At 41.8% G+C, this 21472-nt stretch overlaps 1 protein-coding gene across 1 annotated transcript in view; it reads left to right on the top strand.

Annotated features, from left to right (window-relative positions):
- Window positions 1-21472, top strand: part of zbtb16a (zinc finger and BTB domain containing 16a) — a 163190-nt gene that overhangs the window by 42991 nt on the left and 98727 nt on the right. The window contains exon 3 of the mRNA XM_084373263.1: window positions 17197-17294. Within this exon, the coding sequence (XP_084229389.1) occupies window positions 17197-17294 (98 nt within the window). The remainder of the gene's footprint in view (window positions 1-17196; window positions 17295-21472) is intronic.

Genomic DNA, 21472 nt, shown 5'->3' with positions numbered 1-21472 from the left:
AAATGAATGAAAGTGGAATTAGTCACATTATGTGAACCAGAGGAGGAAGTGTATAGTAAATGTCAAAGCTTTCATGAAAAGGCTGCACGCTGATACATCACCGGCAGTTGAGAGGAGAAAATAAGACTTACAATCATGTGAAACAGACCATTAGTGTTAAGCAAAGGCTTTAATCACACTTTGTTGTTCGCACACAGTTTGCACTGTTAATGGAAGTGGAATATGGAATTTTACTGTCTGGTAAAGAAGCTGCTATGGCTAATGTATTAGCAAACATGAAGCTACGTGAGCATGAATGCACCTTTTAGCTCCGGTTTGGTCTCACCATCCAGTCGCTCATTGTGTCTGTCTGATGTTTGATGCTGCAAGTAGCTTATTTAAGTTAAAGTCACTGTAAAACCAAAAAAATGTGCCAAATGAGGCTAAAAACTAGTATTTGATTCAGAATCTATACAGTTAAATGGAAAGTCTTGCAGTATGTCTAACAAACTCCAAATGAAACAACAGCAAATTTTGAGTGAAAGCGTTAAACTATAAAAAGAAAATTACAGTTTTTGAGTTTTCCCATTGATGTGTGGATGTTCAACCTGTTGAATTGTACTTTTATGGGCAGTAAGTGTCTTTTAAGACCAAGAGTTTGAATCAGTTTGTTTGAAAATGCTGCTGATTATCTGTCATGAGCAAATAAAAAAAGATCATGATGTCCTACTAAACTAAACACCAACACATCATGCCTCATGTGAAAATAACAAGTCAAACCAAACTTTTCCTTGTAACTAAGAGGAGGCAGGCCAAATATTAAAGGAAGTAAACTTTCCAGCATGTACAGCCGAGTGGCAGAGTGACTTTTGCTCCAAAAGATAAGATGAAGTTGAAAAAAGTTTCGATTGTGAAATTGTTTCCACTTAAATCCCTGTTATTATTTTCGAGTAGTTTGCTGGCACTTGGATTGTAAATAGTTTACCCTGTGCAGTTTAGAGAGAAAAGGCAAAGTGAACTGTGAAAACCCAGCTGCAGCGCAGAGTGTGTGGCTCAGAACAGGCAGCTGGTAAATCCAACATTTTTAGCTTCTTGGAAGAAGAGGCCAAACCGACGTACAATTGGGGGAAAAAGCGAAAAGAAAAAAATGCAGGGCTTTGGCTGTTTCCTGACAGCTCTGTGATGAAGTTCTTATTAAGATCAAATCTTTCTTTTATAATGAACACATGGACGGTGAAAGTGAGTGCGGCCGAATGAGAAAGGACAGCTTGTCCCCTCCCATCTCCGCTCAACCCCCCCCCCTCAACCCTCCACACCTCCTGGTCGATTTGATTGGCATAATGAGGTGAAGGCTAGTTGGCACAAAGCTGCTCCGGGGGGCAAATGGAGACATTATTATTTTGTGTGTGTGTGTGTGTATGTGTGTAGAGGGTGCCTTGGCGATTCTCACCCAGGCCCCACTGGGCTATTAATTACCCTCTCTGTAACATGGCATCTGCTGAGACGGGGTGATAGAGCGAGCACTGCCAACATGGGTATAGCTGCTCTCTCTCTGTCTCTTGTCTCAGTAGACCCCAGCTGCAGTCTCGCTCTGTGCTTATTGGATTCTATCTACATGTATGATTGATTCAGCACCTGAACTGTGCTTTTCATGACGAGCGGGCCAAACACACACACACACACACACACACACACACATACAGCAGAGAAAAGCACCCCAGCTGGCAAATATTTAACCAACCATGAGACACGCTAAGATGCCCGCTCTGTTCAAGTAGGCTGGGACATTTTCTGAGCAGCTGTTTGATTTGGTGTTGTGGAAGAGAAAAACGATAGTTTTCTGTGTGTTTTTTGTGTGTTTGTACACGTGTGTGTGTGTGTCTCTTGGTTTTCTCTTCTTGTGTCTCTTAAAGCCACAGTTTTGATTTGATGGAGCACGGACAACAAAATCCTCACACATTTCTTAGAAGATGTGTTTCCTGTCTCCTTCTCAGCTCAAGTTTGAATAACCTTTACTTCAGCTGTACATCGATAGTAGGCCGTCAACTTTTTCCATATGCTGGCCTTCAATAGCATCTTGCAGTGTTCCTATTAAAATTGTGACATTCATTCATGACATAAGTGACTTATTTTTAAAGCAGTATGACAGGCAACCTACGCCATAGATAAGCACCTTGTAAATCTGAGGTATATTTGCATAATCTTTCACTTGTGCTGTGTCTGACAGGCAGTTTTTCAAGAGCAGTAGTGAGGACTCTTATTTTGGTGTTCCTCCATTGGAAGCGATATTACTTTGGCTGTACCTCCGAGAACACTCTTCATGTTCTCGGTATCTTTTTTTCCAGGAATTCGGGGGATTTTTAGTGAACTGGAGGAGTCATTTATGACAATATTGGATTACATGCTCTGTGATAAGTTTTTATCCCCTATCACCTGTAGTTGGAGATAGACACAAACACACGCTGGTCGTGCCATGAAGAACATTTAAAGGTCCTGTTTGTTGTTTTGCTCGCCATTCCTCCTCCTCGCCTGCCTCCCCATGCAGCACATACGTGCAAACACAGCCAGACGCACACACGAACACACAAGTGTCTGGTGAGTCACAGCATTAGCAGTCATATTGATTTCTTCCTTTATGCTTTCACGAACCAGCTGTAAAGAAAAAGGTGCACCCAGCCTGCTCTCACCGCCGGCCCAAAGCACCGCGCCACACCAAAGCCAGTGCAGCAATCGACAGAATGATAAATTGTCAAAATTATTATGTCATTACTTCACAAGTAGTGTAAAAACATTGCACTCATTCAGTTAGCTTTATTAATCCTGCTCCTAATGTCAGTAATTCCTGCACGGTACGGATACAGTTTCATTCATCTGAAAGGGCTTCCTGCAGTTTTCGACCAATCCCAAGGTGCATTTAGTGTCACGTCTGGACAAGTGAGTACATTAACCGTCAGATACTACATTATCAGTTGACTGTAGTGGTGTGTGATGTTTTCCTAGCCGGGGTCGGGGAAAGTCTGCTCTCAAGTGAAGGGAGCGACCCCGGCCTGACATCCAGACGCTACTATTTCAGTGTTCTGGCCCTCTGGCCAAAAAGCTGTCAGCACATATTTTATCCTTTCGCTCGCACAGTATATTTTCCCTCTCTCTCTCTCTCTTTTCTTGTCAGGGCTCTTGTCCCATGTTCTCTATGTACATAGCAGAGACTTCGACCCGATTCAAGGTGTTGATAGGTCCTTACAACACCCTAAAATCCTATAATCTGATTATAATCTCGTGTCTTTTTTCAAGTTTCTGTGCAGAATTCTTTGTACTCGAGGGGAACAAAATGTGTCCTATTCCTTTACTGAACCTGCTCCTTACCATTTCATCTGCCGGTGCTCTTTTTTTCTTATTCTGCTCATTTATAGTTTAACAACATTAGGAAAAGGTTGGCTGTCACGGCTTTGTTTTTAAATTGGTCTTAAATTTAGTGCCTGGCAGCTTTAAAACCTCTTACACTTGCCTTTTGGAATCTCACAGTTTACCTGATGCATAAGTAATTCTCAATTTCCTTTTCTTCTTTCTGCATTACACCAGCATCATTAACTGGACTGCCACCAGGCAGCATGGACTGTTCCAGTACAACACAGCACTGGTGGAAGAAAAGAAAGGGGGGCGGGGGGGTGAACAGCCACCGATCGCTCTGTTATTAGCTATATTTCACACACACATACACACACAAAACCCAAACTCTCACATGACCCTCCACTGTGCGGGCAAAGGCACTGATTCAAGCCGACAGAAATTCTTGGCGCAGACCGCCCACTCCATTCACTGGCTGCTGTTCAGCTGTCATACTCACTCGCTGAAGTTTTCTCCCTTTAATAGGGAGCTGTGCAGAGATGAAGGCACTAATATAAAGCTGCGGCAGTCAAAGGCAATATGTTTATCTATAGTTAAGAACCCGTTTCAGGTCAGATATGATGAGACTGAAAGATGCTGCTTTGTGACAGCAGCAAAGAAGAGACATCAGGTATAAATAAGAACAGAGCGAGCTGCGGTTACGTAGCATACACCAATGATTCCCAAAGTCAGGTTTACAGTCTCTGGGGGATATCGGGGGGGGGCTGCTGGAAATAGGAGCAATTGTCATGCTTCATTATCTTTTTGCTTCCTTTGACTTAGCTTAGTCTGGAGTAAGTCATATTTAATATATTCTTTCCCCATAAGGGGAGCTTTTTATTTTACTTTAGAAAAGGAAAGTTGGATCCCGAAACTCGTATTGTATGCACGATTGACTATGTAGGACTAGGACGAAAAGTATTATTTTCATTACTCTTAGTCTGTTAATAAAATGTGTAACTCTTGATCCGACCAGCGAGTTGAAATCAATCAGATCAAGATTTAATTTACAGGATTTCGGTGCTATATATCTTAAATAATGATTAAATAATCATCAAAATTTCCATCATTTTATATATAATTCATATAATAATTTTGGTACCAACTGAGGTAAAGTAGGAGTCAGAAAATATGAAAACTAATTATGAAATATGAAGCAGTCGATTTTTGTTAGCGTCCATTCATTATGATGCAATAAGAAGGTCAGGAGCGTTAGGTTCAGGGTTAGGGTTAGCACATTTATAGCAAATGCTGCATATGTATGTTTTGAACATCTCTTCATGGTTTTTATACTGTAAACTGTAAGAACAGAAAGAATTGACATACTGTGCAGTTAACGTTACAAATGTAGGTGACAGCACTGTAAGGTGAAGAAAAAGAAAACATACAGACCCATGTTATGGCACTGTGATGTGTACAGGAACATAATATCACACAGCCCCCCACCCTTCCAACACACACACACACACACACACACACACACACACACACACTCTGAGATGAGAGAGACTTGTTTACTGCAGCCCCGCAGAGCTCCGGCTGGGGCTGTTTGGGATGCCCGTGGGTGCTGTGCAACTCTTGGAAGGCGGACGTGCGGTGAATGACAGTGCAGATGGCCTAGCGCCACCGCTGCCACCTGAACCTCCCCAAGCCGCCACACACACACACACACACACACACACACACACACACACACACACACACACACACACACACTCACAGACACACACATACAGTTCCCGAGGTCAGAGCCATCAAAACAACCTGCCTGCGGCCGTCTCAAGTGTCAAAATAAGCCCCTGCAATCTTACCTTTTCACTTTTTAAACACTTCTATTTCCCTCTGCATGGACACAGTCATCCCTGCTAATAATCTCATCTGTGTTATTTTCCATGGTTTGACGCACTCAACCCAAACACACACACGCACACACTCACACAGCCTCTCTATGAGACACACAAACACACTGGCCTGCCGCTATCTTTTTCCCAGAATGTGATCTGTCCGGTGTTACGAGGCGTACAGTAAATCAATCCCAGAAGCATTGCATAATAGCTTGAGAGCCGTGTCCAAATACCAAAATAATCACCTTGTCAACCGGTCTGCTCTAGCTCACAGTGGCTGCAAATAATAAAATCACAAGGTCCCTCTCTCGTTTCCAGACAAACAAGAGTGTTTACACTGAGCCACGTTATGAATCGGGACACCGCTGTGGACAAAATATTGACAAGGAGCCAGTATTACCGAGATAAGCAACATCTGGTCAACTGTAGTAGTCATAATTGTGGAGCGATCACCTGTCATGTGCATAAATAGCTACTTAATTATAAAAATGTATCGTGTTTGTACTCTACACTATTTTATAATAGTCTCTGTGTCACTGCAAAGCTGTCATAGAAACAAAACTTAAACTTTGTAGAGCTTTGAAATGCTATGTGTAATGTATTCTACAGGTTATACAGCAATTCAAAGTATAAATCTGTTATCAGCATTTATGATGACAGATTTATGGGCTATACAAGAGGAAATAAAAGCATGTGAGCTTGATCAATAATGTTAGGGTGAACATTCATGAGGTTTAGGCCCGTTAAAAAGGCCGAGACTACATAAACATTTATACTGACCTGTCACACTGACCGACAGAGAGAAGTCAAAGCAGCTGTAGAGATGACCTGGATGAAGCACTGAACAGCACGAGGGAAAGTGTTAGATGTGAGGAATCATTGAAAAATGTATTAATACCGGAATTTTTTGCTCCCGTATATCTGCATTGTCCCCAAAAGTCTGAAACTATTAAATTTGGTTGCTTTTGCAGTGTTTCTAACTCCCACTGTGCCCTTCCTGTGAAGACATTTTTCTCAAAGCGAAGTGCTTTTTGATTCGTGAAGTTCTTTCACATAAAACCTTCTAAATTCTTCAGCAAAGCGAAAAACTTCTCTCCAAGGTCAAAGTTTGATCCAGTGTCATCTTATCTCATCTGAACTCTTTCTCCACTCGCATACTCCCCGCTCCTATCTGCATTTAACCACTTTTTTTTTTGCCTTTTTCGTGAGTGCTCTGCCATCACACAGGTTGTTGTTGTCGTCGTTCTTGTTGCGAAATGCAGCTTTTATTGATGTAACAGGTGCTTAGTTCGACTGTGGCAGTCAAAATAACACATCTCCTCCTCTGTTTGGCTTTCAGAATGGAAGCTAAACTTAGACATCTTTGAGGTTTTTCTGTCACTTGATGGAAGGTGATGCCAATGCATAATGCATGAGGAGAGAGGGAAGACTTCGTCTGGCTGCTTTTTATAGACCACCAAAGCCTCTGCTGCTGCACACACACACACACACACACACACACGGAGACGCGCACACACTCAAGAGCCAACCGTCTCACTCGATGCGATGTAACCTCTCACAGATCAAGAAAGCAGGAGCAGAGGAAAAACAGGAATCCAGCAAACTGGCAACATTGTCGAGACTAAAAAAAAAAAGAGAGAGAGAGAAAGAAACAACAAGACGAAACAGAAATGTTGACGTGCTATTTTCAGATGGCAGCGTCTTTTGATGCACGAACCAAAAGAGAGGCAGGGGGAAGAGGGAGCAGCGGGGCTGGTGTTTGTCTCAGTGATGGGCTTTAACAGAAATACTTTATACGTGTGATCTTACATGCTCTCCCTCCTCTTTGTTCCCATCGTTCCAGCACTTCAGTGGAAGTGTCTTTAGGTCTAGTTAAAATGAAGGGAAAAAAAAGAGTTATCACACAAGAGGGGAAACTGGGGATGTCAAATTATTTGCAGGCAAAGCCGAAGCTCCTGCTTTTGATTGCAGACTTTGCAAACACCATTTGCTGCCCTCAAAAGTGCGGAGTTATTTTCTCCTTATCCCTCTAATCCTTATTTAACCAGGCTGGTTGACTAAGAGCACACTGTCATTTATAGTAATGACCTGGGGGAGAAGCTGCAGGGAGCTGCGCATATACATGCTCACACCTGTGTGCTGCCCTGCACCGCCACATGCAGACGAACCCGAGTGACTCATTCATTCAAAGCCTCCATGTCTCTCATCGACCCGATCGCCAGAATAAGTGTTTGTTACGTACGTTTCTGCAGAACAACCGATACATTTCTTTGTGTTGCAACTTTATGCTTGGTTTAGGTCAAATGTTCAATCTCTCCCTTGTAACAAAGCACAAAAGCACAAAAACACTTGTCCAACTGCCTTTGACAAATTGCTGGTTTTGGCCGCAACATCACATGACGGAAATATCCCCAGGTCTCCTTAAAAATATCCACTGGTGTGACTCAAACTGTGGTCGGCCATTTGCTGCTGGCTGTAATAACTTTGGTTTGGTGGCCGGCCTGTCCCACCGACCCAAGGCATCTATATCTGACAAGTTGGGCATCAGACCCAACAATCAGCTATCCTACAAATTGGACGTTACACTGTTAGATATCAGACATGTTTTACACTTTGGTGGCTGATAACTAACTGAGCACAAAAGTACAAATACTTCCAGCAGCAGCCCTCCACTGTTGTGAACAGTTTTTGTGTTCTTTATCCAGTTTGATCGCTCTTGTGATTCACTTCAGTTCGCTCACCCACAGCAGCTCCTCTCTTTGAATGACTTGTTCTTCAGCGGGGATACCACTCCCTCAGTATTTGGGGGTGTCTGTGTCTTGCCAACGGCGTCTTTGATAATTTTCCTCCAGTAAAATTTCCTCTCGCCAGTCTGGGGATTTGAACTGCCACCTGTGGGTCACACTCTCTCTTCATTGTCACCTTTTATTGAATAAAAGGACTTTGCCAAATAGGGAAAGCACTTCACTCCAAGTGGAACTGCAGGAGAGAGGTTGAAATGGCTTCCCGAGTAACGCCGAGGGTATTAGAGAGTGAATCCTACCTTCTAAGCTTTAGGGGAATCCGGGTATCTAACTGGGATTAGCTTGAAAAAGTGTCTTGCTGCCCAGGAAGCACAATTAAAAGTTCCTTGGATTATTTCCCTTCTATTACCTGAGAGCCCGAGCTCTTCTAACAGCGTGCGCTTTCCGAGCAATCATGCCTGGGTGGTGATAATTAGTGCAAAAAGAAATTAGTACTTTTTGCTGTTGTTTGTTTGTGACTGTGTGCCAACACAGCTGTGACACAAAAGCTGTTAACGCTCAGATAATTGCATTTATATTAACACTTTAATAAAGTTATCATGAACAAAGAAACATTAGGAACACATCTCAGATATTCTGCACTCACCGACTCCATTTCATATTCATATACTATCATTTCTCATGCAAATCGCTTTAGTAAGGTAATTTAATGATCGTGTCTATTTAACAAGGAAGTTAAAACATCTGTACAGGTGAATTTCTGAATATCGAGGGGAAAAAAATCTTCAAAAACAAGTAAGAAATAAACGAGGACGTCTTGTCACTCTCCTGTGCTCTTGTCAGGCTTTTTCAAAAATAGGCAGCATAAGTTTCTCGTCTTATAGATGATGAAATTGATGACGATGTAATGGGGGGTTCACTTTGAGACGCACTCACGATGGTCATTGATTAAGGCTTCAACTGCAAAATAAGTTCTTACAATCCCCCAACAATTCCTTCATATTCTTGCGCTCACCGCCGCTCTCCAGTGCCGCCACTTCTCAGTCTATCATCAATATCACAAGACCATCGAAGCCTTTTTTTGTCTCGTCATGTCTGAATAAAGCAATAATGAACATTGACGCAAGGGCCACTTGTATCTCATGGACAAAAAATACATAATGAACAATTTTTTTTATGTTTTCCATGTCTGAAATTGGCTTAGAGCCCTTGAGAACATGCTAGCATTTCAAATTCAGCTTCAATATTCTTCAAATTCTTCTTCAAATAAAACAAAACTTTACTCAGAGAATGAGTACTGGCTCTTCTCATCCATCCCAGATCTCTTTCTTCCTCTTACTCTTTATAGCAGCGAGCAGGGACACTCGTTGGCGACTGGAAGCAAACCGATTTATTGTAAATGTCTTTAGAGATGCAAAAACGCTGCACGTTGCACCTTAAAGCTACGTGTAACGCTACTAGGAGTTTGTGCAATGCATTAATTAGTACTGTAGGTTAGGACACCTCTTGTGGGCCAACTCAGACATGACTGATTGGATTTTAATGAAACTTGCGGATATCATTAATCTAAATACTTACAGCCAGCTGTCAACATCGCACTGATCAGATTTTGATAAAGTTGAGAGAAATTATGTATCTGACTATCACCGAATTACAGGTGATGTTTATGTTCCTGATTGGCTGAGACGGGGACTGTGCCTCTCAAGCATGGAAATGTGTTTACTGTTAATTTGTATATATCTTTCTTTTTTTTTCTCCCAAGACGCCCTCGGGGTAAATTTGGGGGTGGTAGTGTCTGTGATATTATAAATAACAGAGTGAGGATGAAAGGCAGTGGCACTCCCCCTCCCCATCCTCCTGTCTCTCCTCTTTTCCTCTTGCCCTGCTACTCATCTATGCTCAACACGAGTGCCTCGGCGTTTGCGTGTGTGGCTTGAATTTATATGAACGTCTCCCCGGCGGGGGACAACGGGGGCCAAGTCATTGATATGTGCAGGAGGACTCAGGATAAACAGCCCACGCCGACCGGTGTTACGCCAGCCTGCCTGATACATTTTGATTGAGCAAAGACAGAGGGGTGGGGGGTGGGAGTGGGAGGGCAATGGAATTGGGGAGGCTTAAAAGCAGGGATAAAATGACAGAAAGGGAGCTCTTTTTCACCTGCTTCTCCAGACAGCCACAAAATGGACCCATGTAAATGTTAAGAACCGCACACGGAGCCTCTCTAGACGAGATGTGTGTCACTGAGCTGTAGAGGACTTCAGCAAATAGATGAGGTGCCATCTTTTTTCCCCCCCATCATTGTTCTTTTGTTTTGTTTTTTTACCTCTCTTATTTAGTTACATCAGGATCCTTTTGTTTCATTAAAAAACCAAACCACCACTATTCCCCTCTCACCCTCTTACTTCTCCCGCCATCTTTGTCTGCGTGACATGGTCAGCGCCCTAATGGACTGGAAATTCACGTTGACAAAAGTCCCTTGCTCCTCCCTCTCCGTCTCTCTCTGTCAGAAAAACCAAAATAAGAGGTGGCGGCGGCACACTGCGCCACTTATGGCCACATTAGGATCAGCCACCAAAGTGTCACCGAATCGCCTCGTGCATCATTTTGCCTTTGTTCACCATGACAGGGAGTTGTGTGTGCGGCACTGGTCCTTTTCCACCCTGTGCTTTTATCCCCCAAATGGATGTGCCATTGGTCGGGCTCTTCCTTCCAGAGTGCATTATCCCACTTAAAACCTTGAATCATTTTGAAACGCAAGTCTCTTTATTGACCTGTGTTGGCTATTAACATCACGTTACATGCTCTGTTACTGCCTGCCAATTATTGTTGATCGTTGCTCGTTCGTTTCTTTGTTCTTCTACACGCTTCCATCTGTAGATCCGTCTGTATCTCGAAAATTTGATATTTTTTGGATTGTGCAGATTTAACAATGGTGTCTCAGCACTTGCGGTGTGTGTGGTTTAAAACCCCCGAAGATGGAAACGGAAATATCAAGACATCTCAAAAGTCTGTGCCAAGAGGACTGCAAATGTTCCACATTTGTTTGAGTGTTAAATCAGAGTTGATAGTAAATGCAGTCAACTGTCGCAATACATTTCCTCGTCTATAACATCTTCTTCACCGCCTCGCCAGTAAGAAGCATGTTTTGTTTATGAGTGACAGCTCATGACCCGGCTACCCAGAGGCTCAGTCCAATTTAAAATAGGTTGTAGTTCTTCATTTACACTGATTGTGTCACTTGTGTTGGAAGAAGACTAGATTTCGCAGCGGGAGAGCTTGACTACATTCACCATCACCACTGATTGGACATCCACATTAATTATGGAACAATTTGATGAAAAACTTTAATTTATTATTACAATATGGGACAAAACCACATATAAAGGACGTCATCTGTGACATGTACGTTTGAGTAACCTGGTCAGCTTCCTTGGTGACTCATTTTTTATATTAATTGTACATTCAAGTATTGATCTAAAGATCAACATTTACAATGGTGGTGTATTTTACCCTTAAAATGACGGCCTACAGTGGAGGGATCTCAAAGACTTTCTTTTAACACAACCATATTTTTGACATTTTTCCAACAGATCTTTATTTTTTCCATAGCAGTTTAATCAGATTAAATTAAAAGTTAATTAAATTAAATAAAGAATAAAAGTTAAACAATGTTGAAGCTCATTTAAAAATAATTGGTTCTCATCAGCCTCTGTGAAACTGTTCACCACAAACCTCACCACATAGAGTTACTGTAAAGGCACCCTGTGAAATTTGGGCCGTCAGTGGAAAAACAAAACAAAGTTACATTAATAAAACCAGAGAAAAACACAAAATTGATTACAATCACCTTTGTAAAGATTTTACAGCGAATGTGTTAGCAAAAAGCTGCTTATTTACACATCCAGGTGACATGTAGAAACATTGAATTTAATTTGGAGTCATGTTTCTGACGATTAGAAATATTTTAGTCTAATGCGATTTTCGAATTTGTGTCGTTTGGTGCTGAACGGGCAGCATACATGCAGGGATACTGAAGCTTTTTTGCACATAAACAGCTGGCTGCTTCCTGTTGCAGTCGATGCAAGCAAAGTGTTATCGGTCGCACAACCAAACAATGAACTAAAAGAGGCCGCCTAGAGCTGAGGGAAACTTTTTCCATTGCACATAATCTTGTGATCTGTAAAATTAAAATATCGATTAGTGCAGCTTTAAGGAAACACTGGGTGCATTTAGGAGGAGAAATGAAAACAGTTTAGATTTTCTTCCATTTATGCTAAGCTAATAGCCAACGTGAGATATAAACAGGGTTACAAGTAAATTTCTTTTACGGCTCTTTTTATCCTCACCAAATGTCTCAGATCCTTCGGCTACTTCAGACCGAGCTCTGTTCGTCGGCCCCCCTTTCCCCAATTATCAGTTCTTTTTCTCCTGACCAACAGAACTAATGAACAAACACTCACACACACACCGCGCAGCCTTTCTTCAATTTACCACCTCTTATCAATCGCCTCCCTTTATCTTTTAGTGTTTTCTTCCCTCCATCTCAAACCTCCCCCCAAAGCTTTTATTTACGAACATCATTTCAGGTTGTTTTATAGCTCCCCTCGCAAACGGAGGATGGAGGGGGTGAAAAATGGAAAAATAAAAGATGAAAGGATAGATGAGGATGGAGAATGATGCTCAAGGCTGCTGTGGGAGAAATAGATTTTTAGGCAAGCAATGAGAAATAAGTGCAAGTTATCAAGCGTGGCTCGGCTTGGCTTTCCTTTTTTTTTTCGGATGCGAAATGGTGATGTGAGCTGATGAGGGGATCAGCGTGAGTTTTCAAGTCAAGTCACTTGATTTAATGAGGTTTGGCAGTAGTTCCACTGCCTCTGTCAAAGCCCAATCATATGAAATCTGGAGGACTCAAAGCCATCAAAGCACCACAGAGGTCTGTGATTTATTCTATTTGTTGCAGTGTATCAGTAGATCACCTTATTCTTAACAGTTTCATATTACAACTGGAGGGGCAGGTGGGAAGCTCGGGTCTTTATTTCACCAAACGCAGTGGTAGTTATGATATATGGCCAGCCAAGTCCAGAGGCAAAATGAGAAAAAAAAAAAGTTCTGAATTACACGAGGCAAGCTGTTACGGCTCAATAACCCAGGCCTGTAATCGGCTCACATTTCAAACACACACGCTCGCATTCAGACAGCCCTTGGTTGGGCAGGTTTTTTACGAGGAAGCACACCGCACGAGGTGATCAGCATATGTTTTGTTGACATAAATTTAAAATTTATTGCCGTTGTCAAAAGTGACTGTTGGACAAAGTCGATTATTAACTGAGTAAATGGCCTGAGAGAGTTTTATGTGAACTTCCTTAATGGCTACAGTCAGTCTGTTTCAAATCACCCTCCCTCCCTCACTCCCTCCCTCCCTGAGCTCCCACCCACCACACACACACACACACACACACCGACACACACCTCATCATCTATTTCAGAAGCACAACATGAAAGCAGACAGTTACGATGGGATTTGAGTGTGTGTGTGTGTGTGTGTGTGTGTGTGAGGAGGTCTATCCGAGCTAAATCACTGAGCTGAGACAAAATATTTTAGTATCCGTTTACATATCATTAAACACTGTTGATGCTGAATAACCGTATATTATTAGATCTGATGATGCATATAAAGCATCTCAAAGTGTAGAAAATATACCTCAAATGTTGGATGTTGTCTAATGTCGCATATTCTACTATATTTCTTAAGTATTTCATAAAAAGTGGGGTCGCTTACTCTTGAATCACATTCTAAGACACTCGTATCTGTAGGGTGACTTCGGTCAAAGTCATTTTGGGCAAGTCCTGCTATTCGGCAGCCATTTTGGCAACGCCCCTGGGTAGTTATTTTGTGCTAACAAGATGACGCCGCCATCTAAATGAATGGGGAGAGAGCCATAACTTTGCTGTCATTGGTCACTGGGACTCAAAATGAGGTTTAAATTTTTCACTTGGAAAAAAAAATTGGCGTGGCGTGGCGTGGCGTGGCGTGGCGTGGCGTGGCGTCTGCCTGAAGCTGCACCAAATCGGTCTGAACTGTCAATGAATGGTCAAAAACTGTCTCCTCTCTTTTAACGTCTCTAGTGCCTAACAACTACATTGTTTCAAAAGTACATTTCTAATCATGTCTTTATTCCTGAAGTGTGGGAGACACCTGAGATGGCAGAAAAAGAGACTCGGGATGACATTGCTTACAGAAATGTTAGCAAAATCAGCTGTTTTCTGGCCTTTCTAGGTCAAATGTAATTTGGTACAGTTGCAGGATTTGGGCTGATAATCAGCTCTGTTAGCTGCAGGCTAGCTTTCAGCCATTGTCACCATGCTGGACATTTGAATATTGTACTTGGCTCCGTTTTGGTGCATTATTTATCACAAATCTGGCATGAATCATGCCGGATATGAGCCAGCGCTGGGCCAAGACATTGTGGCTGCCTGGGTTTTGCCCCTACAATTTTTACATTAGCCACTGTAGCTCATATTATGTCATTTTTTTCCATTTTTGCTTGATTTCTTTCATTACCTTCATTTAAAAAAACATTTTGTGTATTGCCTGTTACATGCCAAGTGAAGGGCGTCATTAGTGTTGCAATAGGACAGCCCTCTAAAAGTCCTGAACCTTCCCTTTAACAGACTGAATTACTTGAACATGTGCTGTTGCCATTCTGTTGAACATCAAGTAATGTGCTGTTTCAGTGAGTAGTGCCAGCTATTTACTCTCAGCCAGGGACATACACACCGCACTTTGCTCATCAACACTACATTTACGGTGAAAATACATGGCATTGCTTCCACTTCTAGTGGCCTTAATAAGTCCATCCATACCTTATCAGTGCTCTGTCTGGGGGGCACAATGGTGAGATTGAGGAGGGACACAAAAGGCCTTTGAAAGGCTTTGTGCTCTGTGTGTGTTGTGTTGTGGTTTACCGCTTGCGTGAGTTTTCCCCTTATCAGAGTGAAAGTGTGCGAGTACATCACCTATGATCCTTAAAGGAAAAAGCACGGTTCCATTCCTTTGTCCGTTTGGTCGCTGGCCGGTGAATTTGTGTCAGTCATGTGGACAACTCGTCAAAGATTAAATTGCTTTAAGATTTCTTTTTTATCCGACTAAAACATCAGGGATAAAAGTTAGACTTTGGTTCCTCAGAAGTAAAAAAAATAAAGGCATGATGATTTGATCATGGATGAAGTATTTTAACACAGAAGTAGCAGAGATGGCAGTTTGTATAACCACCAGTGTCAAAGTCAAAGTCACAATTCTAGTAAATGTACTTAGCTTTTGATCCAGCACTCAGATTTATTTGCTGGTTGTGGAGGAGCATTCTGGGAAAAGCAGGAAGTAGACGTTTTTCATTTAAATATGTTACATCATGATATAATTCTTGGACCGAACGTACTGTTACAGATTTATATCTTAACTGTGTGAGAGTTTTGTTTCCTCTCTCAGTTGTTTCATTCATCTGTGTGTCACTTTCTCTCCCTTTTTGGCTTTTCAAGTGTCCCTCTTCCCCTTTTGGGGCCATTTGGCATTTATAGGGCCTTTTAATTACTCACCGCTTGCCAAAGGGCTGTCATTCTGCCTTTAGTTTCCAGGTTCTCTCCACAAATTCTAACCACTACAACAATCATGACTTCCTCCACCAATCTGCCTTTTCTTTTCTTTTTTTTTACATGTCAGTATTTACCACCCTCCCTGTCAGGTTGCAGGATGTTTTGCAGCAATTAATTGTAACTGAAGTCATACCAGACTTCATTGCTTAATAATTTCTGCAGCCGTTGCCATAAGACACGTTAATCTCTTTCTGTCTGTCTCGGTCTCATCGCCGCTCTGTCTCTCCCAACCCCTCTCGAGGCACAAAAGAGAGCTGTAAATCAATTTGCATTCGACATCTGACATCAATCAGTCATGTTTTGGGAGAGTGGCACCACCTCCTCCTCTGCGGCTTTGTTGAGAGATGCGAAGATGGATGGCTGTCATCTCGCCCAAGTTGAGCAGATCTCTTATCAAGGGCATTGTTTCCCCAAGAATGCCTTGTGTTGTCTGCCAGAAGCACAAACTCACCTGGGCATAGATTTTATTTTGCCCTTCCTGTGCAAATCCAGGGTTCGTATTTTTTTAGCTTTGCATTAAGGTGTTCAGTATTATTCAAATTTAGAAAACATGCAAATCAAACCACAGCCTAATCGGTTAAAGAGTTATCGGTGCCACCATCTCGCTTTTACCCGTGGAAGCATTATTATCAGGAAAGGTGACACTTGTTTTTGGAGACTCGCGGTGTGAGAGAGCAACAGTTTTGGAAGATTAAATGTGCCAAACCTGAAAGAGCACCCGCTTGACAAACAATCATTACAATCGAGGGTGTGTGTGCCTTTGTGTGCCTCACTCAAGGCGAGGTATTTGAAGTTCTCGGGAGTTTTAAGGCACTGTGGCAGTTGTTTGGCAATTCGTGTCACCTTAATTGCTTGAGAGCACTTTCAGATATCTCTCAAGAATAATATGCTTTGTACTGAGCCGTGGGGTCTTTGAGGATTTCGTAACATGAGGCCAGACTTTCTGTTGTCAGATGTTATTTAGTTACCTAACCTTCAAGGCTTTTACCACATAATCAAATATTGAACCTTAGTCTTGTCTGACCTTGTGCACTTAAACTATGTTACAGCCTAATGACTGTCTATTTGGGAAAAGACAATTCGTAGCACATCAGTTTTTGCTTCGAGCTACACATCCTCTTATAGTTTAGACAGCAGTAGTCAAAAACTGGCCCATAAATGGTTCATAACACTAAGTAGCTGTCTTGTGTGTTTGCCTGAATAAATCATTCTATTTCCCTTTATAGCTCCTTATCCATCTGCAGCTCTTGAGATGTGGGGAGTTGATAATGCCTCTGCTTGAATAGCACCTTGTGATTTACAGCACCAAGTCATGGTCTGGTTGCTCCCTACAGAAGAATATATGTGGTTGTTGGGCGGCTTGTTACACTGATGGTTATTGTTATGTGCTGATGTTATGATGGATGGAGTGTCACACTTTCTCTCAAATTGCAAAAGTTTGTAATGCTGGAGGGTCCTTTAGTTAAAAAGCCACTTTGTTAGAAACGCCAGCGTCTGTTTGAGTGACGTGCATGCACATTAATCTTCGCCCCGGTCAAAACGGCGCTGTTTAACAGAGTCCTGACAGTGTTTGTTTTGTTCTCCGTCAACAGGAAGATGCACAGTGGAATGAAGACCTACGGCTGTGAGCTGTGTGGGAAGAGCTTCCTGGACAGCCTCCGTCTACGGATGCATTTGCTGTCTCATTCAGGTACAGAAATCAAACCAACCCAAAAAACCACAACCTTGTATTCTCTTCGCTGTTGAGCTTTAGGGAATGACTGATGGGACTTTTTAAACAAAAAGGCCTCCATTGCTGCTACTCTATGCATTTACATTTTAACATTATACTAAAAAGTTTCACTACTGTCAAGAAGGAGAGGTCTGACACAAGATTTAGTAAATTTTAGTCATTTGAAAATAAAAGGACTGTAAGCAGCACCTGAAAGGCCCACACCAATCTTTTTGCATGTTTTGATTACAAACTGTAATATTTCTTACAACACTTTCCAAATCATGTTGCAGATGTTTTTTTTTTAATTGGCTCACATTAATTTTACTGTGGTTTATGACTGTATGACTTTGTTGTTCATTTCAAACCACATTGCCTTCCAATGGAACTGAAAGTTTGCCAGGAGTTAAACTAGTCTCGATGTGCTCTCAGATAAACATCTAAGTCAGAATTTCTTAAGTACTTAGGTGGAATCGGAATTCCCCAGACATTTCTACTAGCCGGCAGGAGTCTTATCAACATTATTATTTATATTTTATCTCCCTCCAGACCTGAACTTAAGCACGTTTTACATCCCTGAACGACGATTTTGATAGTAAAGGAGGTAATGTTAAGTATATGTGACTTAAAAGAAATGTACTTAAAGCAACATTACGTAAAAATCGTCTTTTTGTGCAATTTGGCGCCCCCCACAATTTTTGATTGCAACACCACTGTTGCACATACAGATCCCAGGTCTGTAACAAATTTGTCACATGTAACGTAGGTGCTAACCACAAACAAAACTTGTTGCCTCACAACAGTGTTATGTGTTGAAAACTTGTACTTTGAAGTAAATATGTGTGTAACCATTTTCCCTATTACAACACACTGTATCTACCATCGCCATCAACATGATTTTGAAACTGTTATTTTAAGGTTTTAAAAAACGTTACATAATGTTGCTTTAACATGCAAAAACACTGGCATGGTGAATCTCTTTTCCTGCAGATTTATACTCTTACACACCGACGCAAAGGAAGCTTTTACTCTCGCATGTCACAAATTTGTTTTACAACCATTCACAGATTCAGTGATTAATTCACTATGAATACATTACATAATGCATAGGTGCTGAAAACAGGTTTTTACATGTTTTATTGACAGTAGATGTCGACTTTAAAGTTTCTGCAGCCTGAGAGCCGAATAAAGGGATGACATCCATATGCTTTATCTGACTATAAATATACTAGTTTTGATTATGTGAATGTGGAGCATAACCCAGTTTCAGTGATTTGTGGATTGAACAACTCTAAAGCTGAGCAGCTCTGGGAAACTCAACCAAAGAGGTGCCTGCACATCATCATCCTGTCATCCTACACCTCTGTGACATTAGAGGTCTGAAAGGCAGTAGAAGTCAGAACACAGGACACATTGATTGGCCCGGTCTGACACTGTTACACCCGCCCCCAAACACACACACACACCCCAGCGGTCCCTGTGCTCTGAGCCTACTTAGCGCCGCACTGCTTTAATGGCGTGGACCGTCTTTTATAGGCAAGCAAAGAGCTCCTCACTCCTAAGGCTCTAAGTGCAGATGGTTTATTGAGACACTGTAAAAGCCATGGGACCTCTGAGGGAACCCCTTCCACACACACACACACACACACACACACACACACACACACACACACACACACACACAAACCCCCAAATCCATGTGTTGGCTCAGAAATTGAGCCGATCTGTTTGGTGGTCCTGCATGTTTTCCAATGGGACACAGTAAGTGGTCTGAATTGTCTGCTTGGCATTGTCGTTGTTGACGATGGTGGGGATACAACACCGACACACACACACACATACACTCCCCACAGCCAACTACTGTCAGTAAGCAGAAAACGATAATTGTCAGTATCATCTTCTTTGTTCATATCTCACCGAAACTTAAACAATGACTGAGATGCACGCTGACACTCCGGCTAATGTTGTGACAAAGATGAATGACAAACACACGCTGAGCCAGTGAATTGGCTCCGCACACAACTCAGCGTGTCAAAAACAAAAGTTGCTCGGAGGAAATATTCACTGCTTATTTTAAAATTACATCCCGTTCTCTCAGTCCCCGCTGCACATACATGCTCAGTCACTTGTCAAAGCAGAAAAGATGTGAGCTCCGTCACCGAAGCATATTGGATGCTGAGTGTTTCGGAGGCTGTGTCAGACGTGACGTCCGGGCCCGAAAGAATCTGCTCTGTGTAACATCATATTGTGCAATTCAGTGGCAAAAGTAAGCATGAAGGCAAAGTTTTCTTGTCTGAGTGGAAGCTGAGGGTGAGTCGAGGTAATGTTGTTGTTGCCCTTTTCCCGAAGTGTGTGTGTGTGTGTGTGTGTGTGTGTGCGTGCAGCTCTCTGCATGCTTGAGTGGAGATATGCTTCAGAGCCACGCTCCTGCCTGCTGACATGGGTCTCAGGCCTTGTCCACACAAATATGGATATTTTTCAAAATGTTCAAAAAAAAACAAAAAACCTCCACATGACCTCAGTTTTACAAAATATCTTCCTACGCAAGAGAGCGCAAAAACAATTCAACCGAACCAATATGTGGCAATAAAGTCTGTGTAAACAAGAAGTCAACCACCGGAGAACATTCTCAGCGTTCAACGAGAGCTTATTCTGTTTAAATAAAACGAGCCAATACTGTAGGAAAAAAAATACATTGTACTAACCGAACGGATGCAAACCTGTAGTCTGCTGCTGTTGTTGAGTGAGGTTCATGGCCATAGTGTACATGTGGAAATTGAGCTGATAAAGTCATTGTTTTATTGGCCTAAAACGCTGTTTGCACATGAGTGATAGGCCAAGACACAGAGGAAAATGTTCATTTTGCAAAATATCTGTGCACATATGGGCAGGGCCTAAGTTAAACCAGACAAACTTTAATTGTAATAATTCCTTCCTCATTTTGATATTTTCTTGTTTGGAGTTCTTGGACTGCATCTGGCTTTTCGTTTTGAAAGAGCGCCTAACACCTTTTCTTCCCTACATGTTATCACATAGAACAGCCAGTCTTCCTCTTTTTGCTAAACTTTCATTTAAACTTGTGTTTTGCGAGTGATGGCAATTAGTTGCAGTAGGTACAATAGTAACAATAACCATTTAAAGCCAGTACTTCTTATTCACTACCACCCCTTTTTAATAAATGTAGGTACTCAACAACAGCAAAAGCCAAGGAGATGATCTCTATGTGAATATCGGCCTTGTGTTCTGATATATTTTTTTTTTGTATTTTTTTATGTTATATAGAGAGTTAGCAGAAGTCTAATATTTTGATCACCCCATTTGTATCAGTGCAAGTAGACAAGTGAACTTGATTAAAAGCATAAAAGTTTATACTCGCTGCACCCATTAAATTAAAGTGACAAGTAATGTCATTGACTAAAAGCCTTGAGATGAAACGTTAAGTGCTGCCTGTTGCAAACAAAAAACGACAAAGAAAATAAATGAATGTATCATATTTTGTCAATCATTTCTCAAGTTTCTTGACAGTGTTTGCCAACAGCTCCTCTAATATCACGAGTAAGTGACTGCAGAGAGCTGACAGCACTCAAATGAAATCATGTTTGATTTTGAGAGGGGATCAGGTTTAATTTGGGCGATGTGTACGTGAGTTTCTTAAGACCAGGGAGGTATGTTTGGTAAAGTAGTTTGAAAAAAAAAATGTGCGAACATGATTTGGATGAAAGTCAGAACGTACAGTTCTTCCAGGAGGTGTTTGGTGCCATCTGAGTAGATTTTCAGAAGAAGGTAAATCTTTCGAAAAATCTTGTGCGATATCAACAGGTTTAATAATAACTCACAATTTGTACCCATTGACTTGAGGTGAAAACTCTGCTGATAGGAGATGAAATGGAAAAACAGAACATTGAAAAACTCGAGGAAGAACCACACACTCCACCTTGAGAGAGGCAACCGAGCGGAAGATGTGGGCAGTGTATTTTTAGCAACAGTGGCAGCAAGTGCACAAACTTTTTTTTTCTTTCGCTCTCTTTTTTTTTTTTTCCTCTTTCCGAGCGGGGCTGTGTTGACGCACGACATCAACCTGTACTGTTACACACATCAGTGTTGATTCATAGCCGCTTTGGTCTGGCGTAAAAGGCAAGACAAGCGCTTCTGTCGAG

The sequence above is a fragment of the Pagrus pagrus genome (genome assembly GCF_965226575.1).
Source record: "Pagrus pagrus genome assembly, chromosome: 14".
Lineage (NCBI taxonomy): Eukaryota > Metazoa > Chordata > Actinopteri > Spariformes > Sparidae > Pagrus > Pagrus pagrus.
The sequence above is the reverse complement of the archived record's forward strand: the minus strand, read 5'-3'. Positions and strand labels throughout refer to the sequence as shown.